The following is a 21,162-nucleotide window of genomic DNA, read 5'->3' on the forward strand; positions in this document are numbered from 1 at the left end:
TGAGACATATTTGAAATGAACAAGATCAATTGAAATGAGAGATCTCTCTCTGGAAGCCATTACTCTTCATTTAGTTTGTTTGCCGCCCCTGTCGATTGGTCATTTAATGAGATGGGAGGAACATTATGCCAAAATCAACATACCACTGGTTTCCCTTTTTTCATTTTCCTTTTTAAAGGAGAGTGGAATCCCAGTTGTATTTTCAGATGTTATTGTTATATATAGACAAATGTTAAAGGGGAGGAGAGATTAGGGTTGAATGAGACATACAGGTTATAGCAGTGGGATTAGAGCAGTGGGCACGCTAACCTGTACTCAAAATATGCTGCAGTGTTACCCACTACCAGCCAGAGGCACTCCTTTTCTCCTTTCAGCCTTTTGCTGTGCAGCTCTGTGTTTTTTTGTGGTGAATGTGCAGCTCCCCTGGACATAGTTTTGGGGTTACGTTCCTTGTTCACAGGGCACAACGGAAGGAAATTGTACATATGGTATCCTCAGAGAATTCCTGTCGAGCAGCAAGATGTACTGTGTTAGGTTCTCATTTCTGGTACAGTAATCCAGACGGACGCAGAGAAATGCTCAGACTCCTGTGTAGCTCAGTTGGTAGAGCATGGCGCTTGTAACGCCAGGGTAGTGGGTTCGATCCCCAGGACCACCCATACGTAGAATGTATGCACACATGACTGTAAGTCGCTTTGGACAAAAGCGTCTGCTAAATGGCATATATATTATTATTTATTATCATATATTATAAATGTATTCACCGCACGAGGTGTTGCAGCTGCAAAAGCCCCATATAGATCACAAGCACATATATTTCTAACTTCCGACGAGACCTCCACCCCCTTTCCGATCATGCCCCCTTCCATGTCTAGGATGAAGGAACTGAGTCGGTTGCTCATGTTGGTGGTATTGTGTCCCAGCTCGAGTCCACAACCTTTGTACTCCACCGTACCTTTCACAGATCTTCTTATCAGGCGAGGCCTTGAGTTATGTGGAGTACGCATTCCTACAGTCTACTGCCGTCCACTAGATAATTACACTTCTCATACACAAAGAGCTTAAACCTAACAATATTTTAAATCCCTAAGAATATATAACAACTGTAAATTAATCTGCCTGTGGGGCTGACAAGAGTTTGGTCTGGTGCAGGAGGGACAATGAGACAGAAGTCTGCATCCCTTGGCCGAATTCATCAGGCCAGATTGAAGAGCTGGGTGGTATTTCACAGGGCCCATGAGAAAGGAGTGAGAGAGAGGGTGTGTGTGTGTGTGTGTGTGTGTGTGTGTGTGTGTGTGTGTGTGTGTGTGTGTGTATCCATGTTACAGACACATATAACTGTGTGTGTGTGTGTGTGGGCATCTGTGTATATGCGAGTCAATAAGAAAGCGTGTGTGTATCAGTGAATTAGACTGCGTGTGTGTATGTGGAGAGAGGAAGAGCGAAAGGATGGCGTACAGCACACACTCAGTCCCTGCATTCCCGGCCTTCCCACCTGATTGAAACCACAGCAGCTGGGCAGCGATAAATTGGAAGGCAGACCGGCGCCGGTCTCCCAGTCTAGGGCTGTTACAGTAACCATATTACCGCCACACCAGCAGTCACTAGTCATGACCGCAGTCAAATTCCATGTGACCGTCGAGTCACGCTAACTACGCTTCTCCAAAACTGTGCTCTGATGGTCATTTGTAGCGTACCAAACTTGCTAATGGCCTGGAATCAGCGTTCTATTTTCCCTCTAATCCCTCTGACGTCAATGCAAATGCAATGGAAAACACTTAATGAGAGCCCTGGCATTTAGAGTTTGAGCAGAATAGGATCATCACTTGCTTAGTGAGAGCCAGCTCCTCATAGCTGGTTGATGCATGGAATGAAATGAGTGTTCCTATAAGCCCATGTTACATAACATTTCAATAAGCTATGCCATTGCGTGAGAAAATAGTTTTTATGGCCTCTATTTAAAATCCCATCAGTTTTCTGTGAACTATTCTCTTATGGAATACGCCAGGAGGTGCCGATTCTTCGTATGTTCAATTGTATTATTCTTAGTATTAAACAATATAAATTAATGCCACAGGAATTAGAAGTAAACCTTGTCTGCTAAATGAGCTAGTGTAGCCCACAGCCAAGTTGCGTAGCCAGATCAGGGCCTAACATAAGGACAACTCGGAACATGCTATTCTGTTCTTCTGAGATAGGCTACAATTTCTTCATACCATGTTTGTTTAGACCTGTTTAAAATAAATCATGTAGACCTTACAGTGAAATGTTTACTTATACAAGCCCTTAACCAACAATGCTTTAAGAAGTTAAGAAAAACATGTTATGTAAAAATAGATAAGAAAAAAAATAGGAGTAAAAAGTCAATAGGATCAATAGGATCAAAAACATGTGAAGTAAAAATAGATAAGTAAAAACAATATATAAAAAAATAGGAGTAACAAATATTTAAACAGCAGCTGTAAAATAACAATAGCGAGGGTGTGCCGGTACAGGGTCAATGTGTGGGTACACAGGTTTGTCGAGGTACTTGAGTTAATATGTACATGTAGGTAGAGTTAAAGTGACCATGCATAGATGATAAACAAAGCGTAGCAACAGTGTAAAAGAGGGGCCTGGGTAGACCTTTGATTAGCTGTTCAGGAGTCTTATGGCTTGGGGGTAGAAGCTGTTTAGAAGCCTCTTGGACCTAGACTTGGCGCTCCGGTACCGCTTGCCGTGCGGGAGCAGAGAGAGCAGTCTATGACTAGGGTGGCTGCATATATAATGGATTTTTGTGAAGGTTATATTACATGGATTTATGAAACTTTTTAAAAATGTAGATGTTCCAAAGGTCTGCATCAGTGGCTTGTAGGCTGGAGGCCAGCAGATGCTAAATGTGTTTATATTAATTATAACGGTCAATTACCGTGAGACCTGTAGTTATTTGCTTGACAATCACCAGCTGACAAAATTTGTGACTGCCACAGCCCTACTGCTATAATCCCCTATTGACATTCCCTCTTGTCTTTTCTTGTCCATCTATCTGTCTGCAGTGGTGTCGAGTGGCAGCGAGTCGGACCACAGTGAGGGCAGCGTGGAGAGCAAGGTGTCCGGCCCCAGTCTCCATGAGAGCAAGCAGCGCCCCGACTCAGGTACATCCCTCTGGAAGTATACCTTCTCTCTGTTATTTCAACAGCCTGACCCTGCCATGCATATGACATCACAAATATACACAATGGAGTAATACAACCTTTTGATTTTGAGATAATATGGGGGTAAGACAGTACTAAGCGTATAAGCCTTTTATCAGCTATATTCTTGAAGAATCAATGGGTATAGGAATCAAAATTAACCGCAAAACTATTGAATAACAGGAAATCTTCGAAACTGTGCCTTTGACCCCTTGGCCCTGTTTGTTTGTCCAGTGTTTAATGGGGGGCCTATCAGGACCCCCACTGGGTTGGGCTGGTGCCCACATGGCAGCCTGCTGTCAGAAAGCTGCTCCAGCCTAGCCAGCGAGCCTCCCCACAGCACCGCCCCCCTAGCAGCCCCACCTGAGGACTACGACACAGACCACAGCCGGCCCTCCTCTAGTGAGTACACCCATATGCACATCTAGAACTCGGCATTGTCTATGTGGCTACAGTGGCTCAGTGTGTTAGACAGAGCATGATGCTGGCAACATCAGGGTTGTGGATTTACATCATGCATTAGCCAAATATGTGTGACTGTCAATGTCACCTTGGATAAAAGTCCCTGTCAAATGGCCATATTATATTACTACATCTATCCACACCCGGGGTGAGTTCTAATCCATTAAACCATGTCCTTCTCCTCTGTTCTCGTTGACTCCTTTCAGTGCACCTGACGGTACTGGATAGATGTGAGCAATTTGGGACAGATACCAAGAGGGGCCCCTGTTTTCTCTCTCCTTCCCGTGTTGCGTTCCCAACAATAATATTTCTAAATGCAGAATAAATACAGTGCCTTGCGAAAGTATTCGGCCCCTTGAACTTTGCGACCTTTTGCCACATTTCAGGCTTCAAACATAAAGATATAAAACTGTATTTTTTTGTGAAGAATAAAAAACAAGTGGGACACAATCATGAAGTGGAACGACATTTATTGGATATTTCAAACTTTTTTAACAAACCAAAATTGAACTTTTTGGCAACAATGCAAAACGTTATGTTTGGTGTAAAAGCAACACAGCTCATCACCCTGAACACACCATCCCCACTGTCAAACATGGTGGTAGCAGCATCATGGTTTGGGCCTGCTTTTCTTCAGCAGGGACAGGGAAGATGGTTAAAATTGATGGGAAGATGGATGGAGCCAAATACAGGACCATTCTGTAAGAAAACCTGATGGAGTCTGCAAAAGACCTGAGACTGGGACGGAGATTTGTCTTCCAACAAGACAATGATCCAAAACATAAAGCAAAATCTACAACGGAATGGTTCAAAAATAAACATATCCAGGTGTTAGAATGGCCAAGTCCAGACCTGAATCCAATCGAGAATCTGTGGAAAGAACTGAAAACTGCTGTTCACAAATGCTCTCCATCCAACCTCACTGAGCTCGAGCTGTGCAAAAATGTGCAAAACTGATAGAGACATACCCCAAGCGACTTACAGCTGTAATCGCAGCAAAAGGTGGCGATACAAAGTATTAACTTAAGGGGGCTGAATAATTTTGCACGCCCAATTTTTCAGTTTTTGATTTGTTAAAAAACTTTGAAATATCCAATAAATGTCGTTCCACTTCATGATTGTGTCCCACTTGTTGTTGATTCTTCCCCCAAAAAATACAGTTTTATATCTTTATGTTTGAAACCTGAAATGTGGCAAAAGGTCGCAAAGTTCAAGGGGGCCGAATACTTTCGCAAGGCACTGTATGTGCACAACTACTAAGACGCTGAGCTCATGAACATCATTAGATGTTGATGGTGCTGAGTAGCTTCCCAGCCATGTGGGCCTACATCAGACTAGAAGAAACCTGAACACGGGTGTTTACTGAACTGGACCCCCTTAGTCCACTGGCAAACTGAGTAAAACTCCTGTTTTCCACCCAAGGAAGGAAACCCAGTCCTCAGGTGTTCTTGCTCCAACAAGACCCCCCTACCTGTTTCTGTTTCTGCCAGTGGGTGCAGTGTAGTGCCACTATGGGGTGCCCATGTTTCCTCTGTGCCCCAACTGCTACCCCTGCCCTCCAGAGGCAGAATGCTCGCTGGCACAGCTCAAGCCCAATTAGGCCTAATTTGTACAGCGAATGTGTCAGGTGGCAGGTTGCCTGTTTTGCCAATTTGTACAGCCCAGTGCCAGCTGTTTTTAAAGATAACTATTTTTCAAGTGCTCCCTTGAAACACTTGAAAACAAAACATAAACACCCTTCCCAACATTTTTGTGCCTCAATGCATTCCTACAAAGAAAACCATTTGTCACATTTCCTACACTCCTCTTTAATCTGCCCTTTTCCTGTATACTTTTACATCATTAAACATAGGACACACTGCATCACCAACGCCAGCTACCATTGTCAGATGGCATAAATGTGTCAGCTGACTTTGCAGGATAATGACTTCATTTGTATTTACTACAGAAGCTGTTAGTCAACTAGCGAAACGACTGCCTCTGCAACACTATCCCCCTTTCCTTTCCCTTTCCCACTAAATTTAAAAGGACATGAAAATACATCTCTGCCAAAAGTTGGGGATAGACTGCATGGATAATGGTCCACAGATTATCTCACTTTCTTATCTACTTCTCCTCCTAATACCCTGCAATTTATTAACAATACAGATTTGATTTATTACAATGTGGACGTCAAGAATAGCCTGGGCTGTGTTGAATGCGCCACTGCATGGGATGTCCTCCAGGGAAGCTGGAGAACGGATTTCATTTGTCGGGTATTGATTTTTTGTCGCCTGCAAGCGGTGAGCAGTCAATCAGAACATAATGGGGGTTTATCCCTATGCAAGGCGCCGGGTCTCCCACAGTCACTGATTTGTTTTCACTCAACATCGTCCTGTTTCAAGCCACTTATGGATTAGTCAGAGCAATTACTCATTCCCACAATTTCTTCATTTGACTCTTATATGCCTGTTTATAGCGCAGCAGCGCCATTAAATGTGTTTGCGTGTTCAACCAAGCTTAAATAACACCCGTCTTTTGTGTGTTATTATATTGGAGTTTTTTTTAGGATTGATTTGTGATTTTTCTTTCTACTTCAGATGGTCAAATCAAATCAGATTTTATTGGTCACATACACGTGTTTAGCAGATGTTATTGCGGGTGTAGCGAAATGCTTGTGCTTCTAGTTCTAACAGTGCAGCAATATCTAACAATGTCACAAAATATACCCAATACACACAAATCTAAGTAAGGAATGGAATTTAGAATATATAATATATGGATGAGCAATGTCAGAGCGGCATAGACTATAATACAGTAGAATAGAATACAGTATATACATATGAGATAAGTGATGCAAGATTTGTAAACATGATTTAAGTGACATTATTAAAGTGACTTGTGTTCCATTTATTAAAGTGGCCAATGATATCAAGTCTGTAGTTAGGCAGCCACCTTTCTGTGCTAGTGATGGCTATTTAACAATCTGATGGCCTTGAGATAGAAGCTTTGTTTTTCATTCTCTCGGTCCCAGCTTTGATGCACCTGTACGGACCTCGCCTTCTGGATGATAGTGGGATGAACAGGCAGTGGCTCGGGTGGTTGTTGTCCTTGATGATCTTTTTGGCCTTCATATGACATCGGATGCTGTAGGTGTCCTGGAGGGCAGATAGTTTGCCCCCGGTGATGCATGGGGTGCTAGTTTGTGAGGGTTCCTGAGGTTGAAGAGGCGCTGTTGTGCCTTGTTCACCACACTGTCTGTGTGGGTGGACCATTTCAATTTGTCAGTGATGTGTCCGCCGAGGAACTTAACTTTCCACCTTCTCCACTGCTGTCCCATCGATGTGGATAGGGGGGTGCTCCCTCTGCTGTTTCCTGACGTCCACGATCACCTTGTTTTGTTGACGTTGAGTGAGAGGTTATTTTCCTGGCAACACACTCCCAGATCCCTCACCACCTCCCTGTAGGCGGTCTCGTCGTTGTTGGTAATCAGGCCTACTACTGTTGTGTTGTCTGCAAACTTGATGATTGAGTTGGAAGTGTGCTAAGCCACACAGTCATTGGTGAACAGAGTGCAGGAGGGGGCTGAGTATGCACCCTTGTGGGGCCCCAGTGTTGAGGATCAGCGAAGTGTAGGTGTTGTTTCCTAACTTCACCACCTGGGGGCGGCCCGTCAGGAAGTCCAGGACCCAATTGCATAGGGTGGGCTTCAGAACCCAGGGCTTAATGATGAGCTTGGAGGTACTATGTTGATGAATGCTGAGCTATAGTCAATGAACAGCATTGAATGGTAGCACACTTTCAATGTAGTCAATTTGACTCCCTTTCAGATACAACCTGCATTGTCTAGACCTGAGTAGTTTTTAATGACAATTAGCAGACATTGTGTTGTTTACTAGTTATATTTACTGAAATCCAAGGCACTGAAGGTGCAAAAAGAGCTATATGGTCATTTTTTCCCTAAATGGTATTTCTTGATTTTTTTACGACTTTATTTGTACCTCCAAGCATTGGAGATAATGCAACCAAGAGCAGACTACTGTTCTCCCTTGAATTAATGATTGACATTATAAGACAAACTAAAAAGGGAGAAGAATGTCAACCTAATATCACCCCAGTCAACATTTCTTAACTCAATCAATTTTTTCACTCTACTCAATACAAAATCACATTGGTTGGCTGTGTTGTGCGATCCTTCAATGAAGCTTTGAGCTCACGCACAACCTGCATCTTTATGTTCATGTTGCTTTGTTTTGATGTAGTCTCTCAAGCACCTTTCTGTGTCATTACAAAGGTAACAGTGTGCAGCTGTGATCCAGCTCGAGTGGAAATTGAAAGGAACCCGTAATGCTCTCACAGTAGTCGCTGTAGGTCTTCGATTGATTTGCCTGATGGGAGGGAAAATTGTTTGTCGGTCTCTGTGAATAACCCTTCCACACCCCCGCGTACCCCAGTCTTACGCTTCCAACCATTCTTCACTCCTCCTTCTCCTCGCTCTCCCTCACTTCATTTATCTAATCCACCTTGACATTTGCAGAAGTTTTCTGCTATTCTTTTTTCTTCGCACTGAGGTCGTATAATTGCACTTCATCATTGTGCACTCGTTCGGGAATAACCCCTCACTCTCTGATGCAGAAAACCTGCCACAGTGTTTCATGGAAGGTTCTCTGAGTGAAGATATGACCGGAGGGAGTTGTCACCGAAGAGAAAACGCTTAAACACCGCTGCCAGTTGCAGGAGCTTCAGCTTTTCCTGTGTACGCCCGCTGTTCTAACACAACATATGTCGTGTTGACAGTCGTGTTGACAGTCGTGTTGACAGTTGCATCTAGATGTTTTCCTTATGAGTTACTCTAACATTACCTTCAGTTAACCTGATTAGAAAAGGACATATGTGACTGACCTGCTCAAAATCGGTCTCATATTGCAAAATTTGATTTTTTTTGTATTTTTTACATTAGATAAAAGTAGACACTGGTATATCATACACTGCATTTGATGAACAATGGGAAAGTAATTCTGCCTTTGAAAGTTGATCAACTTGGAAACTCACTTTTGAAAAAGCTCTCGTTTGTCTACACCCATTCAGCATTGTTCACACCCTCTTAAGCCAGTCCCACCCATCTCTTTAAGGATTCACGTTTGAGGCCATGTGTTAAACAGTGAGTAGTGTAGTAAAGATTAAGACTAAAAGTGATAAAAGTAGTAGCCTACAATAAGGAAAAATTCCAAGTAAACAGTGTCCAGATAAAAATATTTTATAAATATTAGATGACGTTTACCCAGACACACTTGTCTAAATTGATGGGTCATGTGAAAGAAATTCTATAACCCCCAGCCACATCCAGTGGTGGAAAAAGTACTAAATTGTTGTACTTGAGTAAAAGTATAAATCATAAAAAAATTCCTTATTAAACCAGAAGGCATAATTAAAACATTTTTATTTACGGATAGCCACGGGCACACTCCAACACTCAGACATCATTTACAAATGAAGCATTTGTGATTCGTGAGTCAGCCAGATCAGAGGCAGTAGGGATGACCAGGGAGGTTCTCTTGATAAGTGTGTGAATTGGACAATTATCCTGTCAAAATGTAACGGGTACTTTTGGGTGTCTGGGATAAATGGAATAAAAATTGGAAAAATAAAAATGGAAAAATAAAAATATGGAATAAAAACTACATTATTTTATTTTGGAATGTAGTGAAATGAAAGTAAAAATTGCCAAAAATATAAATAGTGAGGTAATGTACAACTACCCCCCAAAAATACTTAAGTAGTACTTTTACTAAAGTACTTTAAAACCACTGACCAGTACATTAGCATACTTTATATATTGTTACACACGCACTTATCACATAGTTTTCCATACATAAGTTAAGGCCATGCAACCTGAGTTTTTATTTTTTTAAATTTATTTCACCTTTATTTAACCAGGTAGGCTAGTTGAGAACAAGTTCTCATTTGCAACTGCGACCTGGCCAAAATAAAGCATAGCAGTGTGAACAGACAACACAGAGTTACACATGGAGTAAACAATTAACAAGTCAATAACACAGTAGAAAATAAAATGGGCAGTCTATATACAATGTGTGCAAAAGGCATGAGGAGGTAGGCGAATAATACAATTTTGCAGATTAACACTGGAGTGATAAATGATCAGATGATCATGTACAGGTAGAGATATTGGTGTGCAAAAGAGCAGAAAAGTAAATAAATAAAAAACAGTATAACAACAGTATGGGGATGAGGTAGGTGAAAATGGGTGGGCTATTTACCAATAGACTATGTACAGCTGCAGCGATCGGTTAGCTGCTCGGATAGCTGATGTTTGAAGTTGGTGAGGGAGATAAGTCTCCAACGCCGAGTTGAAACCTGAGTGAGGTGCACATGTACAGTACATAAACAGATGCATGCGCCATATATTTAAGTTGTGGACACTTGAGACGGTCACATGATATTGTTGTGGTATGTCACAATATCATGTTATGACCACACAAATCAATATTCATTTTATATATCAATATTTTGCTAAGTCTTGCTAAGTGGATGGTCTCTACAGAAGGTGTAAACAGTACAGCCAAATGGTTACTTGCAAAGTAGCAATATCAGAAATAGATATATAAATATCAATATAAATAAAATAATATACAGTATGTAGAAGAACAATATCAATAACGATATCCGTGATAGACGAGGTAGTTATATGCATACAATCAGGGGTAAAGTGGCTGAGCAGCAGGATAAAAATAAATAGTAGCAGCAATGATTTGTTGTTAGGTTTCTGTCCTGCCCTTGACTTTGGTGTAGGGCATGTGAGGTCCAGAGCCTCTTCGTCGCAAAACTGATCTTCTCAAAAATACATGTTTTTCTAGCTGTGTCCAGTCCAGGTGGTGCTTGTACAGGCAGACCATCTATGGGAGGAAGGATGTCAGCGTTGCACAGCAGCTGAAACCTGAGTCCGAATGCTCCTTGGTGACAACAACACCAGGCTCCAGAGCATTGAAGCTGTAAAACAGGAAATAACAACAACAAATCAAAAGACATTACTACCCTGCACAACATCAATTCACCTTGCAATACCTCACTATAGATAAGAAGAATAACCTCATACAATGTAATGAATATTATTTTCACCTGAAGTTCTGGTACTGCTTGATCTGTGGCAGCGGCCTGAAGTACGGAGTCAGGGGTTGTTGCCAGCCATAGCTTTCCACCAGCACCGTACCATCCTCCAGTCTAACCAACTGTGAGATGTTCCACTAGCGGTTCTACGGGGGTGGCAGTGCCCCTGTGACAACAATTTTGGACACCCTTGTGGCCCCCCTAAATGTGGAGTATGAAATAATTTTTACACAACTAATTTTTGCTATCGTTATTTTTGATATATCCATTATTACACAGCGGCAACGATGATGATGATGAACATGGTCTTTTGTTTGCTAAGGCCTGCAATGCAATGCAGTGAAGAAAACAAATCTTTTTCAGTGACTGGGAGACTAGTCAGGAGACTAGTCAGGATCGAGGCAAAGATGAACGGAGCAAAGTACAGAGACATCCTTGATGAAAACCTGCTCCAGAGCGCTTAGGACCTCAGACTGGGACGAAGGTTCCCGTTCCAACACTACAATAACCCTAAGCACACAGCCAAGACAACACAAGTCTCTGAATTTTCTTGAGTGGCCCGGACTTGAACCCGATCGAACATCTCTTGAGAGACCTGAAAATAGCTGTGCAACAACGCTCCCCATCCAGCCTGACAGAGCATGATCTCCATAGAAGAATGGGAAAACCCGATGCTGCAATTGCTGCCAAAGGTGCTTCAACAAAGTATTGAGTAAAGGGTCTAAATACTTATGTAAATGTGATATTTCAATTTTTTCTTTTTATAATTTGCACCAATTTCTAAGAAGCTATTTTTGCTTTGTCATTATGGGATATTGTGTGTAGATTGATGAGAAAAAAACCAACAATTTAATCAATTGTAGAATTGGGCTGTAACATATCAAAATGTGGAAAAAGTCAAGGGGTCTGCATACTTTCCAAAGGCACTGTAAATGTCACTAGAAAACAGCTTATGCAAATGCAACTACTTTGCTGTTATTCTGGCTGCACTGTGATGTAACCGTAAGTTAGCCATAGTTGGCTAGCTAGCAAGCAAGGGATGAGAACGTTGCCAGCCAGTATGCCAATAGAACATTTTGAACAAACATCCTTAGATGGAGAACAAAAAGACTTAACAACTGGGTCGCGTTTCTGGCAACCAACTAATAGAACAAATGACCAGCAGCCTTGGATAGCAACCCTAGATTTGTTTCAGGAATATATCTTGTGGAAGGGTGAAATAGTGTGAATAAATTAATAAAAATAACGTTTTTAATGGAAATATGTCAATCATTAATATTTTGCCAACCTGTTGTATAAAAGTGATAGTCCCCTAGAAGCCAGTGTTTGGAGGCTATGACCACAACACCCATGCCAATATATCACCCAAACACCAGATTATTGGGCATTATCACTTACAGTAACTGTAACTCGGCCACTCAGGAGCATTCACTGTCTTCTTGGTAAGCAATGCCAGTGTAGATTTGGTCTCGTATTTTTGGTTATTATCCTGCTGAAAGGTGAATTAATCTTTCAGTGCCTGTTGGGAACCAGGTTTTCCTCTAGGATTTTGCCTGTGCTTTGCTCCATTCCGTTTATTTTTTATCCTGAAAACCTCCCCAGTCCTTAACGATCACAAGCATACCCACAACATGATGCAGCCACCACTATGCTTGAAAATATGGAGAGTGGTACTCAGTAATGTGTTGTAATGGATGTACCCCAAACACAATGCTTTGTATTCAGGACAGAAGTAATTTCTTTGCCACATTGATTATTTTAGTGTATGTGCCATAAGAAAGGGTTTGAACACTTCATGACTCAAGACATTCAGCTTTTCATTTTTTAAATGAATTTCAATAAAATAATTCCACTTTGACATTATGGGGTATTGTGTGTAAATCATTGACGTTAAATCTGCATTTATTCCATTTTAAATTTAGGCTGTAACACAACAAACTGTAGAAAAGGTCCAAAGGTGTGAATACTTTATGAAGTCACTGTATTCATTTTCAGAAAGGTTGTTAAATTGACATTTATTTATTTTTAAAATCATTTTAGCATGACATGCATGGCTAGTGAAAAGACATACCTTATTTTGTTTGAAATATATAATATAATCAATTTGTTTAAACTATTTTGTACTAATATAATATAGCCAATAAAAAATGTTTTCTTTTTGGACATTTTAAATATGTTTTGAAAAAATACTTATGGGTTTTCTACAGGCTTTTTCATTATGATAAATCAAGGGCAGCTTTTTGAGTTTGATTATATACACTTTAGGGAAGGATTTAAGAACATCGAAAGTTTGTAATTTGTAGGTCAAGGATGGATTGATTCTTATAGTCGGTGTGACTCAGCTCGCTGTTTCCAGCATCCGTATATATTTGCTGCTGTTTTATTTTCTCCCTTCACCTGAGTGATGCTGGATCTTGGCTCTCTACTCTTCATGGGCTTGTTTAGAAAGATTCCTTTTTGGCCAACAGAAACAGACATCACAAGCTCCAATAAACTGTTGAAGGGATCACTCAATCAAAAGGTCCACAACACACAAGAGCTCAAAGCTAAGGTAACAAACAGGTGAGAGTGACTGCTGTTTATCACCGCATCTGGCTGACTAAACCAGATGCCTAAATCAGGGATGTAGGGCTTGGGGGGCCTGATTGGTGTCATACGTTTGCCCCCAGTCCCAGCTAACACACCTGACTCCAATAATCAACCAATCATGATCTTCAGTTTAGAATGCAATTTGTTTAAGTCAGCTGTGTTTGCTAGGCATGGGGAAAAAGTGTGACACCACTCTGGCTCCCGAGGACTGGAGCTGCCCATCCCTGGCCTAAATTGATAAGTTCTAGTTCTGATTACGCTCCTAAATGTGGGGAAAGTATTTAAAGAAACCTAACCTATAAATGAACAGACAAATATAATAGAAACGTGCTAAATGACGCACTTTCACACCAGCAGCAAAAACCGTGTGGAATGTTCCATCCATGTGAACAGTGGATATAGACAGAACCATGTATTCATAGGTTCTAGACTTTCAGTTACTTAGCATCAGACCCATGTATTTAGAGGCTGGTGTGTACTTCGTCTATCGACATGTCTGTAGACAGTTGTCACGGCTCTGGATTTAGCACGTTCTGGTATGAAACAAGTGTATCGGATATAGCGTTTTGCCCCAAAAATTACATTTTAAAGCACATGTGAAGTAAAGGTTTTAAAAGCATGAGAATAGCCATAATTCATACACATAGAAAGTGACTCATGAAAATCCCTTTCAGATGAAAAAATTCCAATGTGAAAAATTTGCTTAAAAAAATAAATGATACCCTCTTTCCAATTTTGTGATATCCAATTACGATATTGTCTTATCGCTGCAACTCCCCAACGGGCACGAGAGAGGTGAATGTCGAGTCATGCGTCCTCTGAAAACATGACCCGTCAAGCTGCGCTTCTTATCACCCACTCGCTGAAACCCCATTCAACTGATGATCAAAATCAACTTGCACGCGCCGGCCAGCCACAAGGAGTCGCTAGAGGGTGATGAGCCGAGTAACGCCCCCCCGGCCAAACCCTCCACTAACCTGGACGACGCTGGGCCATTTGTGCGCCGCCCTACAGGACTCCAAGTCACGGATGGTTGTAATAGCCTGGGATCGAACCCCAAGCTGTAGTGATGCCGCAACACTGTGATGCAGTGCCTTACACCGCTGCGCAGTTTGGGAGGTGAACATTTGGCCTTTATTAGTCTTAATATTGTTCTCAATTTTTATTGGTTGAGTTCAATGTTGAGACATTCTAAATACTGCATACTGAAGACAGGGCCAGAAGTAACACACCCTTTATGTAAGTGCTCTATATGAGATTGGTCAATCAAAGGCAGTTAGTTTGAATCTTGTAATTGAGAGGAATTGGAGAGATTGGCATTTTGGTATTAATTTTGGGATCCTTCTGCACACGATGAGTCATCCACTCTCAATTTTTCCACCGTTACAGGTTTATCTGAAGAGCGACACTAGGACTGATACAAAACGCAATAAAAATACTCATGTAATTAACACCCCTATGGGCCCTGATCAAAAGTATTGCACTATATAGGGAAAAGGGTGCTATTTGGGTCTCTGATGAAAGCAATGATCAACCTGCGCCATACTATACAATGTCATTACCTCGCTTACAGCGCAGGTTTCATATAATTGCTTTAACGTTTCAAAATGTTATTCTGCGGAACGTAACCCCTTCTACAAAATATCAGATAATGACTCCGATCTGTCAAAGTCAGTTACACTGTGGAGAAATGGTAACGTGACAACCTTTGTCGGGAATACAAAACACCTCCACGGTAAATGAGAAACCACTGCCATTTGTTTATAAGGGTTGGGGAAGGAGGGGGTGGAGGGATGGTGAGGGAGAGTGGGGGGAATCATTTGGCAAAAATAATTAATAACACTCCAGTCTCCTCTAATTAACTCCAGACAAGGCCTGAATATAAGATGAGGACTGGCTTTAGAGATGCTGCTGGAGATTTGCCCAGGGACCTTTGTTGTTTTAAAGCAAGGGGATGATGTGTTAATCCAACCCAATGATTTATTCTAGGACGCATTATGAAAACACCGTAAGCCTATTGTAGTTTCAGCTAAACATTCAATAAACATATATGCCATTAGGGCTGTATTTATAATATTGCTTGATTTGCTTCATACGGTACCATCTGTACCCTTGAGAAACAACAAAAGTGTGCCTTTCCTCCACTTCTCGTGTAAAAATAATTGAAATAGATACACAGTCAAATCGAGAAGGTAAGCTGCAGATATAAACATTTGCCAGTTTGCATTTCCATTCAAAAGGTGTCTGAGAAAATGCATCATTCTCTGCCCACCGAGGAAGACAGTCAGACCGCAGTGCTCAGGCATTCTCCACGGAAGCTCACAATTTCAAGCAATTCCTTTTGCTTTGACAGGTAGTCATGATTGGATGCAGTGAAATTACTTTACAAAAAACTTCAGTGACAGGGCGCTTGACGGGAAAACACACTGGCTGTCTCTTGGCATTTTGGTTCAGCACTGATGTGGCTCTCTGGCGCATCTGTCCCACAACTGGCTGTATTAAAATTGTGGATAAAACAATTTAATCAAGCTCTGTGCTGCACACATTGCAATAGGCTGTTAACTTGATCGTAACAGTGGTGAGTTGCAGAAATTATTTAAACTGCCTTGAAACTAATTGTAATCTTACTAAAGCTCTGCATATCCGTAGGGCATGTAATATGGTGTATTATTAAGACACCCAAGTCTTAATTGAGCTGCACATAGTGGTAGTGATTCACACTAATTATTAATTGAGCTGGGGCAAACTGTAATAGCTGTAGCCAAAGGTGTGTGGAAGTAGAGTGGAATGCTTTAGCGAAATGTGACTCTCCCAATGACCTGTGTGGATGAAATACTAACCCCTTGGACAGCAGCTCTTTATGTGGCGCTCGTCAGCTACGCTGAAGCACCGATGAAGGAGAGTCTCCCACACGCAGCCCTATTATATCCCCAGGAGGCTGCCGTCATTGTGTCAGTTAAAGGTATTGGTATGCAAAATGGACCAGTGCTGGCTTTTTCAGAGGTTCCGACAGCTCTTTTTTTGGCAGTAGATCTTAGAGAATCCTTTAGGTTTTCAGGGCGTCTTTATTTAAGCCTAATCGGTGAAGGGTCCACGGGTTTTTGTGTTCTTTAAAACGAATTAAAAGGTCAATTGAAGGGATGCTGGAACAAAAGGCGTATATTTTACTGACACACAAGTATCATCACACAGACAGAATTACTTCATAATTTGTATGTAGCCATTTGAAATTGGTAAATGACTGAGGTAGGTGAATGGCACAATTGGATTTGATTGATTCTTAAATGACTTTTTAAAGTGGCACTGAACTTCTTGATTTAGCCTCAGTTTCAATTATCCTCATCTGGAAATTCGACTGAAAACGGGATTTGGTTCTTGGAAGCGTGCTTTGATGGAGTGTCTCGTTTGTGTGTGTTCGAATGTGGGAAACATTTGCAGTGGCCTGTATTCATGGATGCCAACGGAAGCCAGGCTTCCCCAAAAAATGTACCAATAAACAAACAATGAAACACGAAACAACTTTTATTTTAGCTCTCTGTGTTTCATAATCGTTCTTCAATTTGCAAGAGGCTCACTGTATCTCTGGAGAAAGCATCCGAGCCAGTGAAACAGTGCCCCTCTGTCTCAGTAGGTATAGCCCATCTACAGTATCTGATGCCATCTGGTCAAAAAAGAGTACGACATTGTTGACGCCCGTAGCATTGAATGTAATGGAAGTCAGCAAGCATTTGGCCACCCTTGATCAAAAAAGAATAATAGCCATCCAGCATTGAGCTACACTAAGTGATCTATCACATCCCATAACTGTCCCAGACTATGTTAGGAATATTTATTTATTGCACAGAACAAAATAGGTCAACTTTTATGCTATAGGAGATAGTAGATGGGCCTGGCTCCCCAGTGGGTAGGCCTATGCCCTCCCAGGCCCACCCATGGCTGCGCCCTTGCCCAGTCATGTGAAATGGACTAGGACCTAATTTATTTATTTAAATTGACTGATTCCTCATATAAACTGTAACTCAGTAAAATCATTGAAATTTTTGCATGTTGCATTTATATTTTTGTTCAGTATACATAATATAATCTAATACAATTATTTTAAAATTAAAAATAGAATTGTAAAACATGATCCTAAATATAAAACATACACTTAGTGAATACCATTGGTATCTTTTATATTTTTTGACACTTTTGTTTTACTTTGTCAGTATGTCTGTGTTGTAAATGTTATGGCTCCAAACTGGTTGCAGTTGTGAAAAAAGTCTATAGTTGGCAGAGTTCAAATAATACCATTGTTGATTTTAAGTTATTTTTTTCATTATTTAGGCTTCATTTTCATTAATTTTCTCTCAAAACATATGGTCTATCCACTAGAAACTAATGGACAATATGGACACATATGTAATGTAATTTTATTTATTTTTTAGGTTATTGAAGTATAAATTTCCCAAAATTACCATAGATTACCTGTTCATTACCAAAATGACTGGTGATTCAGGTAACTTTGGTAAATTACTGGTAGCTTTGCAACCTTACTTACACCTCAAATGTGCCACAGTGACATGCTATTCATTGCTAACTCCATCCGGGGGCGTCTTTCAGAAAAATATCTTCAACACAGAAAATGACCGGTCAATAATTTCTATTAAAAGCCTTAGCGATGGTCTCTACTGAGATTAATGGAATCCTTTCCCTCTTCAACCCCGATGTCAACCTTTATGGCCAAGGCCAACCTTATTGTGCTGTTTCTCCTAGGTTGGACATACAGATCGTACATTAGGCATTCCCTAGTGCACCGCATCCACCGCCGCACACTGCACCACAGTATAGCAGAAGGCCACTGAGGTCAAGCCCGTTCTGTGTGGAGAACCTTGTCGCATGCATGGTATGCTACATTAAAAAAAATATATATATATATATTTTTTTTTTTACAATTGACCAGTGACTTGCCTAAGAAAATGTCATACCCCTTGACCTTTTCCACAATTTGTAGTTTTACAGCTTGAATTTAAAATTATATTTATTTTGTCACTGGCCTACCCACAATGCCCCATAATATCAAAGTGAAATTATGTTTTTCAAGGTTTTTTTAAAACAAATTAATTACAAATGAAAAGCTGAAAATGTATTGTCTTGAGTCAATAAGTATTCAACTTATGGCATGCCTAAATCAATTCGGGAGTGGACATGTGCTAAACAAGTCACATAAGTTGCATGGATTCACTCTGTGTTCAATAATAGTGTTTAACATGCTTTTTGAATGACTACCACATCTATGTACCCCACAATTATCTGTAAGGTCCATTCGAGCAGTGATTTCAAACACAGATTCAACCACAAAGACCAGGGAATGCCTTGTAAAGAGGACCTATTAGTACATGAAGTAATTCAATAACAAACGCTGTTTAGCCTGTGCATCTTTTACATCATTGGTTGCTCAAGTGGTTTGCAAGTGATTTCCATTTTTTAATGATTTTCAATTAGTTTGGATCTTCTTTTTTTTGCTGTGTTCATCTCTCTGTCTGTCCTGTGCAACAATTTGCCTATCATACATTGTACACAGTACAGCTGGAAGAGGGAGGCTAGAGATGTGTAGCCAAAGTAAGAAGTGAAATATTAGTTAGATTTTAGTCCATTAATCAAAGTGACACAACTCTTCCCAATTGTTGAAGCTTTTTAGGGACACGAAAGGGATCATGCCCAGGCTATAACAACACAGTTGAGTAATGCATTTCATATTTCTTCTAGTGAGTAAATAATTCTAGTCTGTAGTGCCATTTCAATAACCGCTAAAAAAAGCCCTGCAATTGGAATATGTTTCATTCAAAAATAATAGGGAAAAAATCGCTCTGAAAGTGGTCCAAAAGATAGCTCTCGTTATCATTCTCCACTCTTTTTGTAGTTATCATTGTAATGTGATGACTCCTGTTCACTTGATTTTATATATATATATAAAAAAATATTTTTTCAACATTATATTCTCTACTGTAGTTATCGTCCTGGTGTGGACAGCGCTTTACCATATTTATCTCTAAAGTCGTTGATGTTTACTGATATCAGTATTTATGGTAGTGTTGAAACACAATCACAACGCATATAGGCATATCTTATGAAGACAATATAAAATAACTCAGAAGATTGCTTTATTTTGAGGTTTACTTTAATGAAATTAAAGGCATATTCATGGTAGTACTGGAGCTAAATCCTTTGTACACTTGATCTATAATTTAAGACATATTCACAGAGCTTAGAAAATGGTGGTCTTTGTTCAACATTTACATAAAATAGCAATGAACAATAATAGATACAGTTATATACAACATTGTATGTACAGTAATGTAATAGAATGAGCAGTATCTGTAAAATAAATCCAAACCATTTCCTTCAGCTTTTATTTATTTCTGCATGAGTCTGTGTGTTTGTAGTCATTCCCCCTTCTCCACCATCTACAATGCCTTTGGAAAGTATTCAAACATGGACCTTTTCCACATTTTGTTACGTTTATAGCCTTATTCTAAAATCGATTAAAACATTTTTTCCCCCTCATCAATCTACAGACAATACCCCATAATGACAAAGCAAAAACAGGTTTTTAGATCATTCTTCTCTGCAGATCTTCTCAAGCTCTCTCATGTTGGATGGGGAGCTTTTGCTGCTCACCTATTTTCAGGTCTCACCAGAGATGTTCGATCAGGTTCCAGTCCGGGCTCTGGCTGGGCCACTCAGAGACATGTCCCGAAGCCACTCCTGCATTGTTCTGGTTGTGTGCTGAGTGTCGTTGCCCTGTTGGAAGGTGAACCTTCGCCCCAGTCTGAGGTCCTGAGGGCTCTGGAGCATGTTTTAATGAAGGATCACTCTGTGCTTTTCTGCATTCATCTTTGCCTTGATCCGGACTAGTCTCCAAGTCCATGTCGCTGAAAAACATGCCAATAGCATGATGCTGCCACCACCATGCTTCACCTTAGGGATTGTGCCAGGTATCCTCCAGATGTGACGCTGGGCATTCAGGCCAAAGAGTTCAATCTTGGTTTCATAAGACCAGAGAATCTTGTTTCTCATGGTCTGAGAGTCGAAGTACCTTTTTGCAAACTTCAAGTAGGCTGTCGTGTGTTTTTTTTATTGGCTTCCATCTGGTCAGTCTACCATAAACACCTGATTTGTCTAGTGCTGCAGAGATGATTGTCCTTCTGGAAGGTTTTCCCATCTCCACAGAGGAACTCTGGAGCTCTGTCAGAGTGACCATCGGGTTCTTGGTCACTTCCCTGAACAAGGCCCTTCTCCCCCGATTGCTCAGTTTTGCCAGGTGGCCAGCTCTAGGAAGAGTCTTGGTGATTCCAAACATCTTCCATTTAAGAATGATGAAGTTCTTGAGGGCCTTCAATGCTGCAGATCTTTTTCGTTACCTTTCCCCAGATCTGTTCCCCAGATCTGTGCCTCAACACAATCCTGTCTCGTAACTCTACGGACAATCCCTTCGACCTCATGGCTTGTTTTTTTTTCTCTGATATCCACTGTCAATTGTGGGACCTTATATAGACAGATGTCTGCCTTTTCAAATCATGTCCAATCAATTGAATTGAACAGCTGGATTCCAATCAAGTTGTAGAAACATCTCAAGGATGATCAATGGAAACAGGAGCTCAATGTTGAGTCTCATAGCTAAGGTTCTGAATACTTATGTAAATAAGGTTTTTCATTTTTTATATATATATGGCAGGGTAGCCTAGTGGTTAGAGCGTTGGTCTTGTAACTGGAAGGTTGCAAGTTCAAACCCCCCGAGCTGACAAGGTATAAATCTGTCGTTCTGCCCCTGAACAGGCAGTAAACCCACTGT

General features: G+C 40.8%; 1 protein-coding gene across 2 annotated transcripts in view; it reads left to right on the forward strand.

The window, feature by feature from the left end:
• LOC123999706 (double C2-like domain-containing protein beta) overlaps nt 1-21,162 on the forward strand; it is a 323,615-nt gene that overhangs the window by 82,044 nt on the left and 220,409 nt on the right. For both annotated transcript variants that reach the window (XM_046305710.1, XM_046305711.1), the window contains exons 7-8: nt 3,036-3,134; nt 3,408-3,575. In XM_046305710.1, the coding sequence (XP_046161666.1) occupies nt 3,036-3,134; nt 3,408-3,575 (267 nt within the window). The remainder of the gene's footprint in view (nt 1-3,035; nt 3,135-3,407; nt 3,576-21,162) is intronic.

Source organism: Oncorhynchus gorbuscha, linkage group LG16 (genome assembly GCF_021184085.1).
Source record: "Oncorhynchus gorbuscha isolate QuinsamMale2020 ecotype Even-year linkage group LG16, OgorEven_v1.0, whole genome shotgun sequence".
NCBI lineage: Eukaryota > Metazoa > Chordata > Actinopteri > Salmoniformes > Salmonidae > Oncorhynchus > Oncorhynchus gorbuscha.